Source organism: Acipenser ruthenus, chromosome 25, assembly GCF_902713425.1.
Source record: "Acipenser ruthenus chromosome 25, fAciRut3.2 maternal haplotype, whole genome shotgun sequence".
NCBI lineage: Eukaryota > Metazoa > Chordata > Actinopteri > Acipenseriformes > Acipenseridae > Acipenser > Acipenser ruthenus.
In genome coordinates, this window is record NC_081213.1 from 3,220,074 (window position 1) to 3,235,994 (window position 15,921).

At 33.7% G+C, this 15,921-nt stretch overlaps 1 protein-coding gene across 5 annotated transcripts; it reads left to right on the forward strand.

Annotated features, from left to right (window-relative positions):
- Positions 1 to 430: 430 nt before the first annotated feature.
- LOC117413868 (nuclear GTPase SLIP-GC-like) lies at positions 431 to 13,769 on the forward strand. 5 transcript variants are annotated; one of them, XM_059000311.1, is made up of 22 exons: positions 431 to 502; positions 767 to 787; positions 1,363 to 1,440; positions 2,016 to 2,051; positions 2,966 to 3,498; positions 4,081 to 4,167; positions 4,542 to 4,659; positions 4,930 to 5,152; positions 6,163 to 6,399; positions 6,543 to 6,731; positions 6,973 to 7,151; positions 7,238 to 7,274; positions 7,651 to 7,746; positions 8,629 to 8,749; positions 9,068 to 9,201; positions 9,337 to 9,513; positions 10,102 to 10,259; positions 10,595 to 10,718; positions 11,149 to 11,257; positions 11,623 to 11,756; positions 12,389 to 12,476; positions 12,827 to 13,769. In XM_059000311.1, exons 5-22 carry the CDS (start codon positions 3,006 to 3,008, stop codon positions 12,895 to 12,897), a joined length of 2,775 nt encoding a protein of 924 aa, XP_058856294.1. In that variant the 5' UTR covers positions 431 to 502; positions 767 to 787; positions 1,363 to 1,440; positions 2,016 to 2,051; positions 2,966 to 3,005; the 3' UTR covers positions 12,898 to 13,769. The 5 variants fall into 5 exon arrangements, with proteins under 5 accessions (XP_058856294.1, XP_058856292.1, XP_058856293.1 ...); XM_059000309.1 differs by having other exon boundaries at positions 2,016 to 2,042; XM_059000310.1 differs by having other exon boundaries at positions 1,363 to 1,435.
- Positions 13,770 to 15,921: the final 2,152 nt, after the last annotated feature.

The following is a 15,921-nucleotide window of genomic DNA, read 5'->3' on the forward strand; positions in this document are numbered from 1 at the left end:
ACTGTACAAAAGAAAGGTGCTGGTTATAGCGTCAAGAAAAATGGAATCAAACTGCACCAGAGATGCTGAGAAAGTACACAGACACAATGCCAAAGAGATGCCAAGCTGTAATTGATGCCAAGGTGGCCAGACTAAATATTAGCTTAAAGACACTTTGAAGCATCGCTGTGTTTTTAGTTTTGAATTAGTTTCATGTAAGATGAGTAAATTCATAAATCTGTGTGCAAAGCTCAATAAATGACAAATCTTGAGGTGTTCTAACGCATTTGCACACTGCTCTAAATTGAACTTTTAGTACAGCGACATGCATGACCTAACCAAATCCATTTCTGCAGAAACGAAACTTAACACACACTTTGGGTGGAACTGAATTATTTACATTGACGTTTGTTTTTACCATTATTTCATGTTGTGACAAGAACGAGGGGCGTAAACCCAGCCCTATATAAAAATACGTGGTGCCGCATTCAATCCATGAGAATGTGTACTAGCAACTACACGGGTATGTACATTGCAGAAATACTGGTATTATTATTGTTATTATTATTATGATGATTATTATTATTATTATTATTATTATTATTATTATTATTATTATTATTATTATTATTATTATTATTATACTCCTTGCTTTTCCATGATAAGAATTGTTTGGGAAGGGTCAAGCGCGTCTCAAAGATTATTCAAAGGGGAACACACTATATTTATCGATGCATATTTTAAGATGTTTTTTTAATTGTATTTTTCTTTTTCTGTCTTATTACAGGATTTTAAAAAAACATGGCAAGTAAGTTATACTTTATACTTTTGTTTATAAGTTAATCTATCGAAAATGATTTTAATTCGGATAGGTTGCTTTATTTTTGAAAATATGGCTGCAAACAAGCTGTCAATCTAACGGAACTACTACTAAAAGAAACATATCGCCCTTTTGACAGGGTATGCTTGTTCAGGTGTTTAAAGCCCAGTTGGTTGATTAAATCAAGGTGCAAGTTCATGAAAACATTTTAAAACTGTTTTATTAGTTTATTGTTAATACTTTTATTGTTCATTGAAAAGCCACTCCTTAAATACGCCTTATTCACGCAGTGGCCATGTTTGGTTGAAAACGAGGCTTGGTGTGCGAGCAACTGTCATGGCTGCCGCAGCTACTGATAATATCACTGTGTGGACGAAATTGTTAATGTGTTCCTCAAATAAGTTTAAGAAATTGATAATTGGGCAGATAATGCGAGGATTCCAAAAAACATACACCAGAAAGGGTACAGCAATTGGATCGAGGGTTATATTCATTAAGTAGAAAGGGGGGGGGGGGGGGTATCTCCATAGATATAGATATCAATGTATTGTAATTTTTTTCAGGTGTTCGATGAGGAAGTTCATATTTCCTTTTTCCTCATCAGTTTGGGTTCGTTGCTGATTGGTGGTTGTACTGGTAAGGTGCGTTGTGTTTTCTTTGCCATCAACAGTATCTATTTCTAACCCTTATATGGTTAATTAAAAAAAAAAAAGATTACTGCAAAAAAAAAATGGTTTGATGAAAGCAAGTTTTGCTTATTTATTTGCTTATTTATTCCTTACTTATCAGTCCCGCTGATATGTACGGAACAATATATGTAGGCAAAATCTATGAAGTTTTGCATCACCCTATATAATTAACTTATTTTGCTAACTGAGTCAGACTTGTGTTATTCCATTATAATCTGCTCTGTATTTTCATTAAGATTAAGATAATATCAGTAAGGTCCCACTCCCATTGTATTTTAAGTACATTTTGTGCTGATCGTTTTAATGACACTGACACTATACAACAGTATCAGAATGCATTGATTACTTACTTTTAAGCAACTAATAGTTAATATGTTTTTCAGGAAACTGTGATTTTAAAGTTGGAACTAAGTTTTTATAGATTTCTGTAAAAAAAAAGTTGATCAGCATTAAAATAGGGTGATTCATATTTTTATCATGACTAGTGAATGCTACCTCTTTGCCATCATAATTTTGTTTCGTTGCAGAGTTATTCATGACTGGTGGTTGTATTGGTAAGGAAGGTACTTTTTATTTTTCTTCGCCATATTTCTGAACGTTGTATGATTTTAATAAATAAAAATACAGCAGCAAGGGTTTTATACCTTACTTATCATGTCCTAAAAAATGATACGTACTGTATTTAGTTCTGTGTTCTAGTAAAATCTTTGAAGATGAAAACTGTGTTCAGTTACTTTGCGATGAAAGGGTGCAGTCATTAAAATTATACTATGTGAGTGGATTGAAAAAAAAAATAGGAGTCACACTTTGTTATTCCATTAAAATGTGTTTACATTTTCATTAAGATTAAGATAATAATATCAGTAAGGTCCCACCCCCATTGTAAATGTATCTACCAGTATGCTGGCAGATTACACCAGGAAGTAAGTATATTCAGTGTAATTTGATATAGTTTGTGCCCTGGCAGATTACACTAGGAAGTGAGAATTAGACAAAATCTTTAATGGAACTAAACCATATGCAGACAAGACTGTTATAGACTACAAAAGCTAAAACTCTTTGAACATTAATTATCACTTATAGGGAGAATGCACATGCAACCTAATTGCATGAAATATAAGCAGAGTGGTTTAACTAGAAGTACATAACTTGTGGAAGGTAATTTTAATCTACCTCTTGATTTACATGAAGAGCCTTTAAGTAAACTTGCTATTTGTAGACATGTATATCTTGATGAGTTAAAGGTTTGATACAATTGGTTATTTTTGATACAATGTACATGTTTAAGATTCATTGCTGGCTTTAAGATTTATATTCTTTTCTATTTCTGTATTCAATAAACTCTGCTATTAATGAAACCTTTTGTGTGTCTGGAGTGTTCACAGTAATTCCACTATCTCTCTGAACTTAATGTATCAGATTGGAAATTACTCAATTGTAGTTAAACACTGCCTGTCTTGTCGATTGTATTTTACAGTGGATGTTCTCGTATCAAGTGTCTTAAAAAGCTAAGCAAAATGGAGCAAAAGATGATCAGGACAGTAGCTTTTGCATTCCCTCAAAGCTCTTCACATGTTCAGCCAGGAGTATATAAATGTGATGCAAAAAAATGTGACTGTTGCACCACTTATATAAGGTCTATTAATAATTTCACCAGCACCACAAAAAAGAAAACGCATCAGATCACAGATATATTAACATGTAAAACATCAGACGTTATCTATGTTATACAATGTGCACACACCGAATGTAAGAAGCAGTATGTTGGAAAGACCACATCGGCCTTGAAAAGCAGGTTCAGCGTCCACAAACGTGCCATCAGATATAAACAGAATACATCAGTCGCTGAGCATTTCAACAACAAAAATCATTGTTTGGATGACGTCACCATTTTTCCTATTGAGCAAATTTGTGATAAAAAAGCCCTGGGTGAGCGAGAGATGTTTTGGATCCGTGAGCTTGGCACAGAGTCTCCTGATGGGCTCAACCTGGATGTACCCATGGAGGAAGGTATGCGTTTAGTGATAATGATGGGTAACCTTGGCGAAGTGATCTCTAAGGTTCTTGTGTTGTTTATTACATAATATATGTAAGCACTAATATATGTAAGCAAAACTGTTAAAAGAAGAATATATAAAAAAGAACCAAGAAATTGGAACAACATACAGTAGCAGTTGAAAATATACCTGCTATTAAGACCACGTGATCCCTTCATCAGGTAAAAGTGGATTGAGAATAGTGAAGATGATTACATTTAAATGGAATTAGAACTTGTCAAAATGGAACACAGTTGAATAAAGTTCTGAAAAGTGTTGCATTCTGTTCTATGCGTACAGTATAGTGCAAAAGGCTGTCCACATAACAGGTTAGTAAGAAATAAAAGTATAACCATGGCATGTTTTTTAATGAGAGATTGCGGGTAATGTCAAATTAATCATTCTGTACTGTGCAACAAATGGTAAAATACTATTTTTGGAAATTTTCTAAATTGAATGTTGTGCTAGTCTTGATAAAACTAGTGGTTTAGAGCGTAATGATCCATGTGTTGAATTGTGCAGTATTGTAGTTTTAATATTATTTTGTTTATTACAGGAAAAAAGAGAAAACATGCAGCAGATTTTGCTCCTCCCAATAAAAAGCAAAAGATGTACTATGAAGCTGAAGAATCTATGAATTTTTGTAAGAACTAAATTTGTGTCTATCTCCTTGCCATGGTCATTGTAAGGCATACGGGTTGCATGTTATATACGAAGGTTACAGAATTCTGGTATGCATTATACAAAGGATGTAACAAGGTCAGGGAAGCATGTTATAGACAGGGTGCATGTTATATTATTAAAACGACAGTAATTGAACCTGTTCTCATTGCCTATTTAAAAAATAGACCTGTTGCACGCTACATCAATGCAGTCTGGAAATTTTGCGTTCTTTAAGCATCAGCCATTTTGTGTTGAAACTGTTTCTTTTTATGTTTTTATATGTTTGTTGAGTTATGGATAAATAGTAAAATTAATGGCAGACTTTGTAAAGATGTTTTTTCTTTTTTTTTCCAGGTTATGAAATGGAGGAAGAAGCCAGGAATATTATATCTCAAGTGTGTGAAAAACTTCAAAACGTGTGCTACAGTGATATGAAAGATGGGGAAGATGTGGAATTCCTGAATAAACTAATGTATGAATAACTGTCTGTCTATCTATCTATCTATCTATCTATCTATCTATCTCTATCTATCTATCTATCTATATATCAATGTTTCCTTTTCTAGCAATAAAATATATTTAAACATTTCCGAACAAATGCAATCATATATACACTCATGTTAATTAAAGGTAGCATTTGACCTGACATTATTATTATTATTATTATTATTATTATTATTATTATTATTATTATTATTATTATTATTATTATTATTATTATTATTGTTGTTTTTTTTAACAGAAAGGAGACGTCGAATTTGAAAGAAAAAAATCTGAAAAACAAAATTTACATTGGAGTGTTTGGAAAGACAGGGGCTGGAAAGAGTTCCTTAATAACTGCACTTGTGAATGAAAGAGATCTTCTGCCTGTATCAACATCCGGTGCTTGTACCGCCTGCTTTATTGAAGTTCAGGCTCATGAAAAGGCAACGTACAAAGCAGAGATTGATTTTATCACCAAAGAGGTATCGATGTAATAATAACACCGTGTAACAATTTTTTTTTTTTTTGTGGGAGACTACATTTGGGGGCTGATTCGTGAAAGTGATTTACAGTATAATCGTAAATCTCGAAAAACTACTCACTTCTAAATCTTTTGTAGTCATTTTTGTATTACTTTAGTATAAATACATGTTAATTTGGATTCATATGTTGTTTTTTTCTGACTTTATGTGAACGAAAAGACACAAATTCGCCCGTTTTCTCATTGGAAATAGGTAAATTTCAAAATATCACTGTCCTGGTCACAAAAGCAAAGTTTGTGGGGAATAATAGCCATTTTCTATACTTTTGAGGCATAAGCAATTAGGAAATAACACTTACTACCCAGGAACAAAAATTGTGTTATTTAGTGTAATCATGTTAAGTGTCGTATGACAAAATATAAACAATTGTTTGTTTGCTGTTGTACAGTAAGGTTTTATAGGGCCAGATTTTCAGAGGGCTGTTGGAGGAATACATAACAACCATTCAGCACAAAGCACAAAGTCTGTTACACTGGATTCTGTATGAAATCAAAGATATAGGGAATTGGTTTAAATATTTAGGTTGACGTTAGGAATTAAAAAAACACCTACTTTTGTACATGCAAAAGTAAATAAAGTCTGACTAAAGTTAGCATGTTCTCAACTAAGTAAAAGACATTTACAGAAACCTATTTACTGTACCATTCTACAAAGTAGTCATCCTGGTTCGGCTTTGTACCATATTCTACATAGTAAGGCTGGCCCAAGATTAAAAATCAGAGGAAATCAATATGATGAGTGTTAGAAATAGCTTCTGTACATTTTTTTCTTGAATAAGTCATAGTTGATCTCTTTATTGAAATGTGTAATCGGGGCTCAATTTGTTTTACATTTAAGGACATGTGTGATTTTGTACAGCGTCCTCTCGCTCATGAAATGCTGCACGAAACATAAAATATGATTAGGTTTACATGAAAAACAGAAATATGGAAATTAAGTCTTTATTACAGGACTGGAAGCAAGAATTACTGTGTCTAGTGGAAAATTGTCAGAAAAATGCAGAAGATGGGGAGTACGAAGATGAGGATTCTGAAGATGAGGATTCTGAAGATGATGAATATATAATGGCAAAAGCAAAAATACAAGCAGTTTATGGGGAAATAGGGTTAACGCAAACTTATGATGAACTGCAGCGATCAGCAGTAGAAATCCCAAACACACACAAGAAAACGATTACTTCAAATTCTGTAAGTACAGTGTTAACTCATTTTAAATAATGTGAAAATCACAATAATGTTATTCAAAGGACTCGGGCAATGTATATGATATCAGAAGGCTAATTTATTTGAATATTTAGGTGTCTTTTAAACTAAGCTTTGATTGTTTGCAGGCGAGTGATCTTTCAAGAGAGATAAGTGGCTATATAAGGAGTGACACTGAATCACAACAGTACTGGCCCCTAGTGAAAAAGGTGACTCTGTACGTGCCAGGATCTTCTGTTCTTCTGGATCGGATAGTGCTGGTTGACCTCCCTGGGGCTGGAGATGCCAATAAGTGCCGAGATCAAATGTGGAAAGAGGTACCGGTCCATTCTGTTTACCCCTTTCCTCTTTAGATAGCATGCAGTAAGTTCTTTCACTTTTCAGGTCCATTGCCTTCATTCATTATTTTTTTGTGTAGTATTAAGGGAAAGCCATCAGATCCTGAAAATGTATATCTTTCTATTTTATGATGGCTGTTATAATTTAGACCCAGCTTCAGTCGTATCCATGTAAATAGCCTGATTGTGTGAAATTATTGTTTTATTTTACTTTGCACAGTACCTAGGCAAATGCTCGTCTGTGTGGATTGTTAACGATATCACCCGGGCAATCAGTGACAAGACAGCAATGGAAATCCAGAACACAACTATAAGAAATGTGGTTGGTGGTGGAGAGTGCCATAATATTACCTACATTTGCACCAAATCAGATAATATAGACCCACACCACTTGAAAAGGTATTACATTTTTAAAATATGGTTAAAATTGATTGATCATAATTCAATTTAAATTGTAAACTAATTGTTATATATTTTATTCTCAGGCAATATAACCTGACAGATGAAAAACTTGGAATAACAGTATGTAATTTTTACTATAGAGAACTACAGATACTTAGGATTATAATTAGCTAAATGTGTTACATTTTTTTTTGACTTGAATTAATATGCCTGCCATCCTGAGGTAATGTGGCTTTGTAAGTTGTGCTGTAAAGGAACAGTATTTCTTGTTTGGCACACAGCTGTATTCCTGGAATTTCTTATTCATGCAATGCCCTTGGGGATGCTTTTTTTTTTTTTTTTTTTACTAAAACTCCCATTTTTGATTTTAGACGCACAATCTCACTGTAAACCCCCAAATGGATTTATTAAAGTTTAAGTATTATAGTTTTAGTTCACTGTAAGTTTATGCAGACTGTTCAATCTTACAGTATTTTTCAAAATTAATTCTTTACAGATCCCCAATGATAAGAAAGTAAAGAATAAGTGCATACTATACAGAAATGACAAGGTTAAAGAACTTGTGAGGAAAAACTTCAATGAAAAAGTAAAGGTGAGATTTGCGTGTTTAATGAGTTCTCAACAGCACTAATGCCAGCTTTCTGCTGAAAGCATCGGAAAATAGCTTTCCATTTTCACATTTGGAGAAGATGACTCCAGCACAATCGCTGTTCCCTGTACAGTTACCTGAGGCACACATGACAGGCAAGACACCATAAACTTTGAGCATCTTCAAAAAAGGTTTCATGAACACTTGCTTAAATATATTTGAAGTTAAAAAGATATATTTGAGGGCTCCCGAGTGGCGCTTCCAGTAAAGGAGCTACGTGTGGAGTGCAGGATGCGCTCTATGGCCTGGACGTCGCCGGTTCGAGTCCAGGCTGTTCCACAGCCGACTGTGGACGGGAGCTCCCAGGGGGAGGTGCACAATTGGCTGAGCGTCGCCCGGGTGGGGCGGGGTGGGGTGCGGTGTGGGGGGGGTTTAGGTTGGCCAGGGTATCCTCGGCTCACCACACACCAGTGATCCCTGTAGTCTGGCCGGGCGCCTGTAAGCTGCCTGAGAGCTGCATTGTCCTCCGACGCTGTAGCTCTTGGGTGGCTGCATGGTGAGTCCGCAGTGTGAAAAAAAGCGGTCGGCTGACGGCACATGCTTCGGAGGACAGCATGTGTTCGTCTTCACCCTCCCGAGTCAGCGCAGGGGTGGTAGTGGTGAGCTGAGCCTAAAAATAATTGGCCATTCCAAATTGGGAGGAAAATAATTTAAAATATTTGGCAACGACTAAATAAAAAAAAAATTAAAAAAGATATATTTGTAATCAAGAAACTGTAATTCTCTGTAACTGTAATTCTGTAATTACAGTTACTTCTCTGTAAACTGTAATACTCTGTAGTGTCTTTTTCTGTATATTGCTATTGTATTTATTCATTTTTTCAGAAAAAGCTCCTTGGTACTGATGTGAACAGCACTGAGTTTTTTAAGGTATTCACAGTCAGTTCTGCAGACTTTTGGAATAATGAAGAAAAAAAAGAACATATCCTCGATCGTGATGAAACTGGTATGACTCAAGACTCTCTTGTATTGTGTATCTTATGGAATACATGTCAGCTGCACTATTTATATAAATAATTATTCAGTCATGTGAGACCGCCTATTTGTAGTAAAGTATGAAAAGATAAAAACAAAACCTGAAATATCCGGCCATGTTCACAAAACTTAAATGACTGTTTTGAGGAATGTTTTTTTGATAGTGATGAATCTAAAATTGTTTCCAGAGCTGATTTCATTAATCTAAGGGGATTTAAAAACAGTCAAACAAAACAAGTCTTTCTCAGGAGTGTTCATCATTTTATTTCATTTCAATTCACTGTTCTAGAATTGCCAGCACTTAAAGAACATATCAAGGATCTGTATGTCAGCCACTCTCAGAAAGCAGTAAAAGACTATGTATCTAAAGTCTCTGGGATTGTTTCTTTTCTTCACATTCCAAAGAAAAACACAAGCACTCAGGTATCATTTTCTTTTGTTAATATTCATAAACTTGTTACACCATACATACATTATGATATACAACAAAATAATGAATTTGTACATGTTTTAAAATTAACGTTTTAAATCAAACCATTAGTCTATTAACTGTTTCAGACTGAAGACTTGAAGGATAAACTATTCTCAGAACTGAAACAGAAATTTGAGACTAGACTTCAAGATCTGGCCAAATTTTTCGACGGTGTTTACACAAAAATGACGAACAACTTGGATGAAGGTGTGAAGAACGCTGAGAAACAATGCCTCATAAATGCTCTCAAAGTCCTTAAGCCTGTAAGTGAATTCAGCTTTTTTCTATAATTATTTTTTTTAAAACAAATAATTACTTATCTCAGCTGGGAACTTCATATTTGCAGTGTTGTAGACACTCCTTGGCCACAATCCATTGGCACCCTTCACTTTGACCTGTGACCTAAGATGGCCACCACATTGGAGTCATTTGACTTTTTGGTTTCTGGATAATTAGACTCAACAATCTGAGATATTGGCTTCATACACATATGTATTCTGTGATTCGCTAGGTGAGCAACTCCCCCCACAGCTCAGGAGAACTGAAGGATCACAGGGCTTATTTCCTCTCAGGAGGGCGAGTAATTGGGATTCTGCTACTAGGGATGCTCCCATTTCTAGCCAATCTCATTCTTTCTTTTCACACTGAGTTAATGTATAAAGTTTGTCTATTAGTGGCTTAATGCGCCAAATTTGATGAGATTTCACTTTGTATTATTTTTCTTAATGTTTATTGTTAGGACATGCATATAAATACTAACATTTTCAAACTGTACAAATACTTATAAATACTGTAATTCAAACAAGGCAGTGTGTTAATTGGCATGAATATGTTTTTTGTTTTTTGTACAGGAAAAGACAAAATTTAGTGGATACCATAAGACACTTAAGGCTTTATGTAGGTGTTCCGGATACTACAGATCCCGTGATGGTAAAACTGTAGATTTGAACTATGCTTTAGTCTTACCCATGTATGCTGCTATGGATAACACTTTCGTCAGCTGTTTTCGGTAAGCGTGTGTGTTTCACTTTATTAGTTGGGCAGAAAGAATTGTGGTTTAATTGTTGTGTACATAACGTTAAAAAAAATAAATAAATCCTGAATCCTTATCAAAGGACGTTTCAGACAATGTGTCTGGATTCAGTGCAATAGGTATTGATTTTCAAATGAGACTTAATTAATTAATTGATTAATTAATTAATTAATTAATTAATTAATTAATTAATTAATTAATTAATTAATTATATATATAACCCTCCACCCAGTAAACCAAAGTGTTTGTATCAATTGATCCAGTATTAGACCCAGTATGTGCTTATTCAAATGATCATATTATAATTATAGGTTCAATCAAAACTCAAGGAGCTCAATTAAGGGAGCCTTTGATCTTCTTCAAAATGATTTGATTATAATTGACAAGAGAAAACATGCTGCCGTCGAGCTGCGTCTGACGTACATCAAAACAGAGGTAAGAAGAAAAAAAATCACTTCCAGTTTAGCAAAGCACGATACATTTTACCAAATACTATTAAAGATTTTACAAAAACTCCATGGAACGTACTGTAGATTCTGCTGTTTGCCGGTTTTCGTTTTCATTTTCATTTTTAAACATAACTAGTTTGGATGGCTCCGCATACTATGCCATTTTTTTCCCATGATATGATGATTGGCTAGGTACCAGTGGTGTCTATTTATTTGGGTTTATCTTGCTCTAGGCTGTCCCAGAGTAGCCTACAGACATTACCAGAATAATTAAATAAAACCCTTTGAAGATGATTCATGAGGGGTTGAGTTTATTCTAACCTGAGAGTTGAACTTCTTTAAAATCAGACTTTACAGTTTTGTTTGTAATGCTTTTATACACACCTTTCAGATATACTTTATTTTATATTATTTAGCTCAGAATACTAATAGCTGACTTGGAGACAGAAGTCATTGCAAGAAAGAAAAACATCTACAATTCTATTACCCAGTCTGTCCAGGATACCATGGACCCAGCTTATAAAGGTACAATTCTATTATTTTTGTAAACATTACAATATGTATTGTTGTAAAAGTTCAATTTTTAAAGACGAATAGTATAACAATATCGAATTTACAATAAAATCATATTAAATTACAATTACTGTAAAAGTAATTGCCATCATTTACGAAAAATATAATACCGTAGAAATGATATTAAAATTACAAGTATACATGTATAGTAAAAATAATATTGATTCCAACTGTGGTGATATTATACTATATAATAAAACACAGTAAGCTGCAGTCAAAATGTGTAAATTCATTGCTGTTTAAAAGTCATGCTTTTATTAATATTATTAGAATTTTACCATTCGCTCTTATATATATTTTTTATATTTAATTTTCAGATGGAGCAGTGATAACTGGAAGTGAATTAGTTACCAGAATTCAAAGGAGGCTTAAAGAACATGTAGAATCATATAAACTGTCCATGTTCAGGGAAGCAAAGAAAAGAGTGATGGACCAGTTCAAGCAACTGAAGGTTTGTCAAGTCTGGCTATTCTGCCGTTAAATGTCCAGAGCTCCAGTCAAAATGTGCACATTTATTGCTGTTTAAAAATCATGCTTTTTATTAATATAATTGGAACTTTACCATTCACTGTTATATATTTTAAAAATATGTAGTTAATGTGTCATTTAATATTGAAATAAGCATAATTAAACTGTGAAACAAATGTGATCATTTTTGTTGAAAATGAACTGTAGAAAGAAACTAAGCCAAGTTGACAAACATTTTGGTCAGTGCCACTCATTTTTAATTATGAAATATATAGAGAATATGCCATGAACATTCATATACTTTAGCTACCCTAACTCATCTGCATGGTAATCTATTACTTTAGAGTAGGCAGTGTAGAGCTCCTCCCTAACAGGTGAGCTGGATGTAGTGAAATTCATTCTTCAGATCCAGTGTTTTGTAATTAATCTACTAAAAATCCTTATGGAAGTCAAAATGCAGATCAAAGTTTACTTCTATCTTTAAAATATTATTTATTTTAATAAAGAGTTTAAATGATACACAGTTATGTCAAAATGAAAACCTTTTAATCCAAAGTATCTGTCATTATATCTTCTATTCCCAGTCACTGTACTATTTTTTTAAAATCCCTCTAGGACTATGTGATTCAAACTTTGAAGAAAGAAATGGGCATGTCAATGAAACTGGCACTGACTCAGCTTCCCACAGATGTCACTTTCCCAGGTAAAAATAATATAAGGATATGCAGCTTTTATATTTTAATTAATATTATGAATAATCAGATATAGAAATGGACTAAAATAATACAAATGCTTATTTCACAAAAATAGGTTATGAGGTGAAGTAAGCATGTTATCATGCAGTTTCATCTGGAAAACTCTTCTGTTGCTGGTCTTTTTTTATTTTATTAGCTCAACAAGCTTGTTTTGAGTGTAAAATAATGTCTTAATCAAAGTCATGCAGCTTGACATTGGCAGCCAGTAAGTGGCAGGTAATGTCCTCAATTGCTGCAGTCGTTTGTTATTTCTAAGATCTGTTTTCTTAAATATCTTTCTGTTACATTTATATTTTAGATGTTGAAGATGAACTCAAGAAGATGAAGGGAATTTGTAAAGCTTTGGAGCTAGACGTATTTCAAGATTAAAAACATTCCACCATGTGTTTGAACAAACAAACTTGCAGGAGTTGTTCAATCAAAAACGACAGATGAAGCGCTTACTGAATACTAATGAAAGTTTTGATTTACCAAACTCTAAATTAGCAAGAAACTGAATACTAATGAAAGTTTTGATTTACCAAACTCTAAATTAGCAAGATGTCCTGAAAAAAGAGAAAGCTGCCTGATGAGACTATAAAAGGAAAATTGCAAACAAAAAATAAGATGGATTATGAACTACTTTGCTTCTGTGTGGTACTAAACTGATTCTACTTTTAATCTTTTTTTATAATGACGAGAGCAGTGGTGATTTAAAATGACATTTAGAAACTGGTTATGGGATTTTTAAAAGTTTTATGTTGTCTATATAATAATGGTTAAAGTAGTATTTTCTAGAAGATAAATGATTAGGGAACAGCGAGAAAAGAATAATCAGAAACTGATTTTTAAAACATTACAGCATAGCTCGCAAAAATATAGCAATAGAATTAAGATGAGAAATGTTGTGTGAGCTATGTGACTATTTTAGATGGGTCCAGTTGGTGATTTGTGGCTCCTTAAATTTGTGGTAAAGGGTGCTCAGTATATGATGTTTTTAATTATTTGTCTTTAACTGATCTGATATTAAATTGCATGCTGTTTTTATTATAAAAAATGTGCTTGATAATGACTGACTGCTAATTATTTTAATCTACAATATTTACATTTGTATCAGCAGTAATAGCAGTTTATTTTTGCCTCATCAAATGCTTGATTTCTTTTAATAGCATTATTATAATTTTCCTTATTAAATCTTCTTTAATTAACCAAAAAATAATAAAATTAATCTGTAAAATTGTGTGGTTTATTTTCATCATAATGCAGCCGTTACATTTGTCGACATTGCTCGATGGTGGATCTCTTTTCACTGTATTTCACTGTCAGTATTTAGATCTGTCTACATCATAAAAATATACCTTGCCTTTAAAGCGAATTTGTCTTCTGATAGTTGAATTATTTCTGTGAACACTTTGGAAGTTTTTATGAAGAATCCTGTCATGTCATTTCTCGACAGTGTGGCAATAGGGTCTACTTTCTTTATACATACTGTAGTAATTGTAATGCTTGAGTCCGGAAATACACAATCAGATGCTAACAGATGAGAATGACATTTGCTTTTAGAAATTTAGCAAATGTGCCTTATTTAAGTGTATAAAATAACATTTACATAAATGTATGCTGAAAAAAAAAAGTTTTGATTCATGGAAGCCAAACAGGATTAGACTTTAAACTTTGTTTTATTATTTAGTCATTTAGCAGTGACTTACAGAGACTTGGGGGTGAACTATGCATCACAACTGTTGCTGCAGAGTCATTTACAATAGGACCTTGTTTTTTTATGTCTCATCAGAAGGATGGAACATAAAGAGGTTAAGTGACTTATTCAGGATCACACAGTGAGTCAGTGTCTGAGCTGGGATCGAACCTGGAACCTCCTAGTAACAAGCCCCCCTTTATTTAACCACTGGACCACCAAGCCTCCTTGCAAAAAAGAAATAATGTATGATAAATCCAAATCAGCACAAACAGGGAAACTTTCTTAATTCAGATTTATTTTATTAACTTTACTCAAAAGATATTTTCCATTATATGTACACATTCTATTTATTAACTATTTCATTTGAGAAAGGAAGCTTTATCATTGATTCAAACAGGGTTATACTAGATACATTATAACATGTTACTCAGCTCAACTATCCTATAGCTCCCAGTCAGTGTATTCTCTGTATGAAGCTAGGTCTGCACCTAGCTAGTTGCATGTTGTACAACTTACCCTTGGACTCATTTTTAACTATGGCACTGCTATCCGAATAACACAATCTATGATAACTGTGTAGTTATTTATTGAGAAATAGCGGCTCAATAATAATAATTTAAAAAATACCTTAGGGTAAGTTGCTAACTTGCTCATCCGGTGAAGTAGCAGGCATCATGGAAAACAGTCAATCAGAAAATAGGCACATACAATTTGCTTGAGCTGATCACTCTAAACTAGAACCCTGCTCTTTTCAACCCAAGTTGTGCTAAAGCTTGCAAACAGTCCACAACTAGTTGCCTGGTGGCAACAGGTTGCACTTCCAAATAACGTAGTTTTGTACCTGCCTTAAGATATCATGAACCAATTTAGTATAGTATATAGGCAAACTGATTAGGGACCATTTGTGACAAAACATTGCTGCCGGGGATTGTAGAGGACATAGGTCTCTAGGGATAGTGGTAACATATAAGCTTGTTTGTTTGTTTGTTTGTTTAATGTACACGATGAGGAATTGAAAGGCTTCTGGTAAGAGAGCAGCTCTTCAGTGAGTTATTGTGCTGCAATCATCTCCACTGCACTGAATTCTTCTCAAAGTGGAACCCACTTGTTACAGAAGTTGTACAGAAAAGACTGTTTTGTTGGCTTCTCCGGCTAGTAGTAACCTACAAACAGAGATGCTTGCTTAACATGCATGTTTAATAAAATAGTCAATATACATTGATGTCATATTTCACACCTTTGACTAGATAACCACTTGTTTAATTCTTAATATATTAATACACAGAAATTGAAGTGTTACTGAGTCAGCTATTCACCACATTCACTCCTTCTTCAAAGATATTTTTGACGAGAGCTATGCAATTTTAAGGTGTAACGCTACACTATTTTTTAATAAAGACTCATTCTGTTGCATACATTACCTGGTTGGTTTCATAGAGGAATCTTTTAGTTTGAGAAGTGAACCCTTTCCTTTCTGTGTTGCAGGTGACCACTGTCTGGTATTTTGAGGGAATCGAAGATATTTTTGTTTTAAATCTAAATCCTAGACCCCATAAGAAAAATGTCAGTTAGTTCTTGGACAAATTTTTGAACAAGCATTGCTTGAAATGTATTCACTGGCAAAAATAGAAATGAATGGATGCGTCAAAAAAGATATCAAGACGTCTGAAATAAATAGCTCACATTCTAGTGTATTGAAGAGTGTTTCTCTCCTT

Bases quoted from the DNA above. Each gene is read 5' to 3' on its own strand.
- LOC117413868 (XM_059000311.1), top strand. From the start codon at position 3,006: ATGGAGCAAAAGATGATCAGGACAGTAGCTTTTGCATTCCCTCAAAGC. The intron at 4,660-4,929 runs GTATGAATAACT...TTTTTTTAACAG, and splicing joins GAATTCCTGAATAAACTAAT to AAAGGAGACGTCGAATTTGA. The intron at 8,750-9,067 runs GTATGACTCAAG...TCACTGTTCTAG, and splicing joins CCTCGATCGTGATGAAACTG to AATTGCCAGCACTTAAAGAA.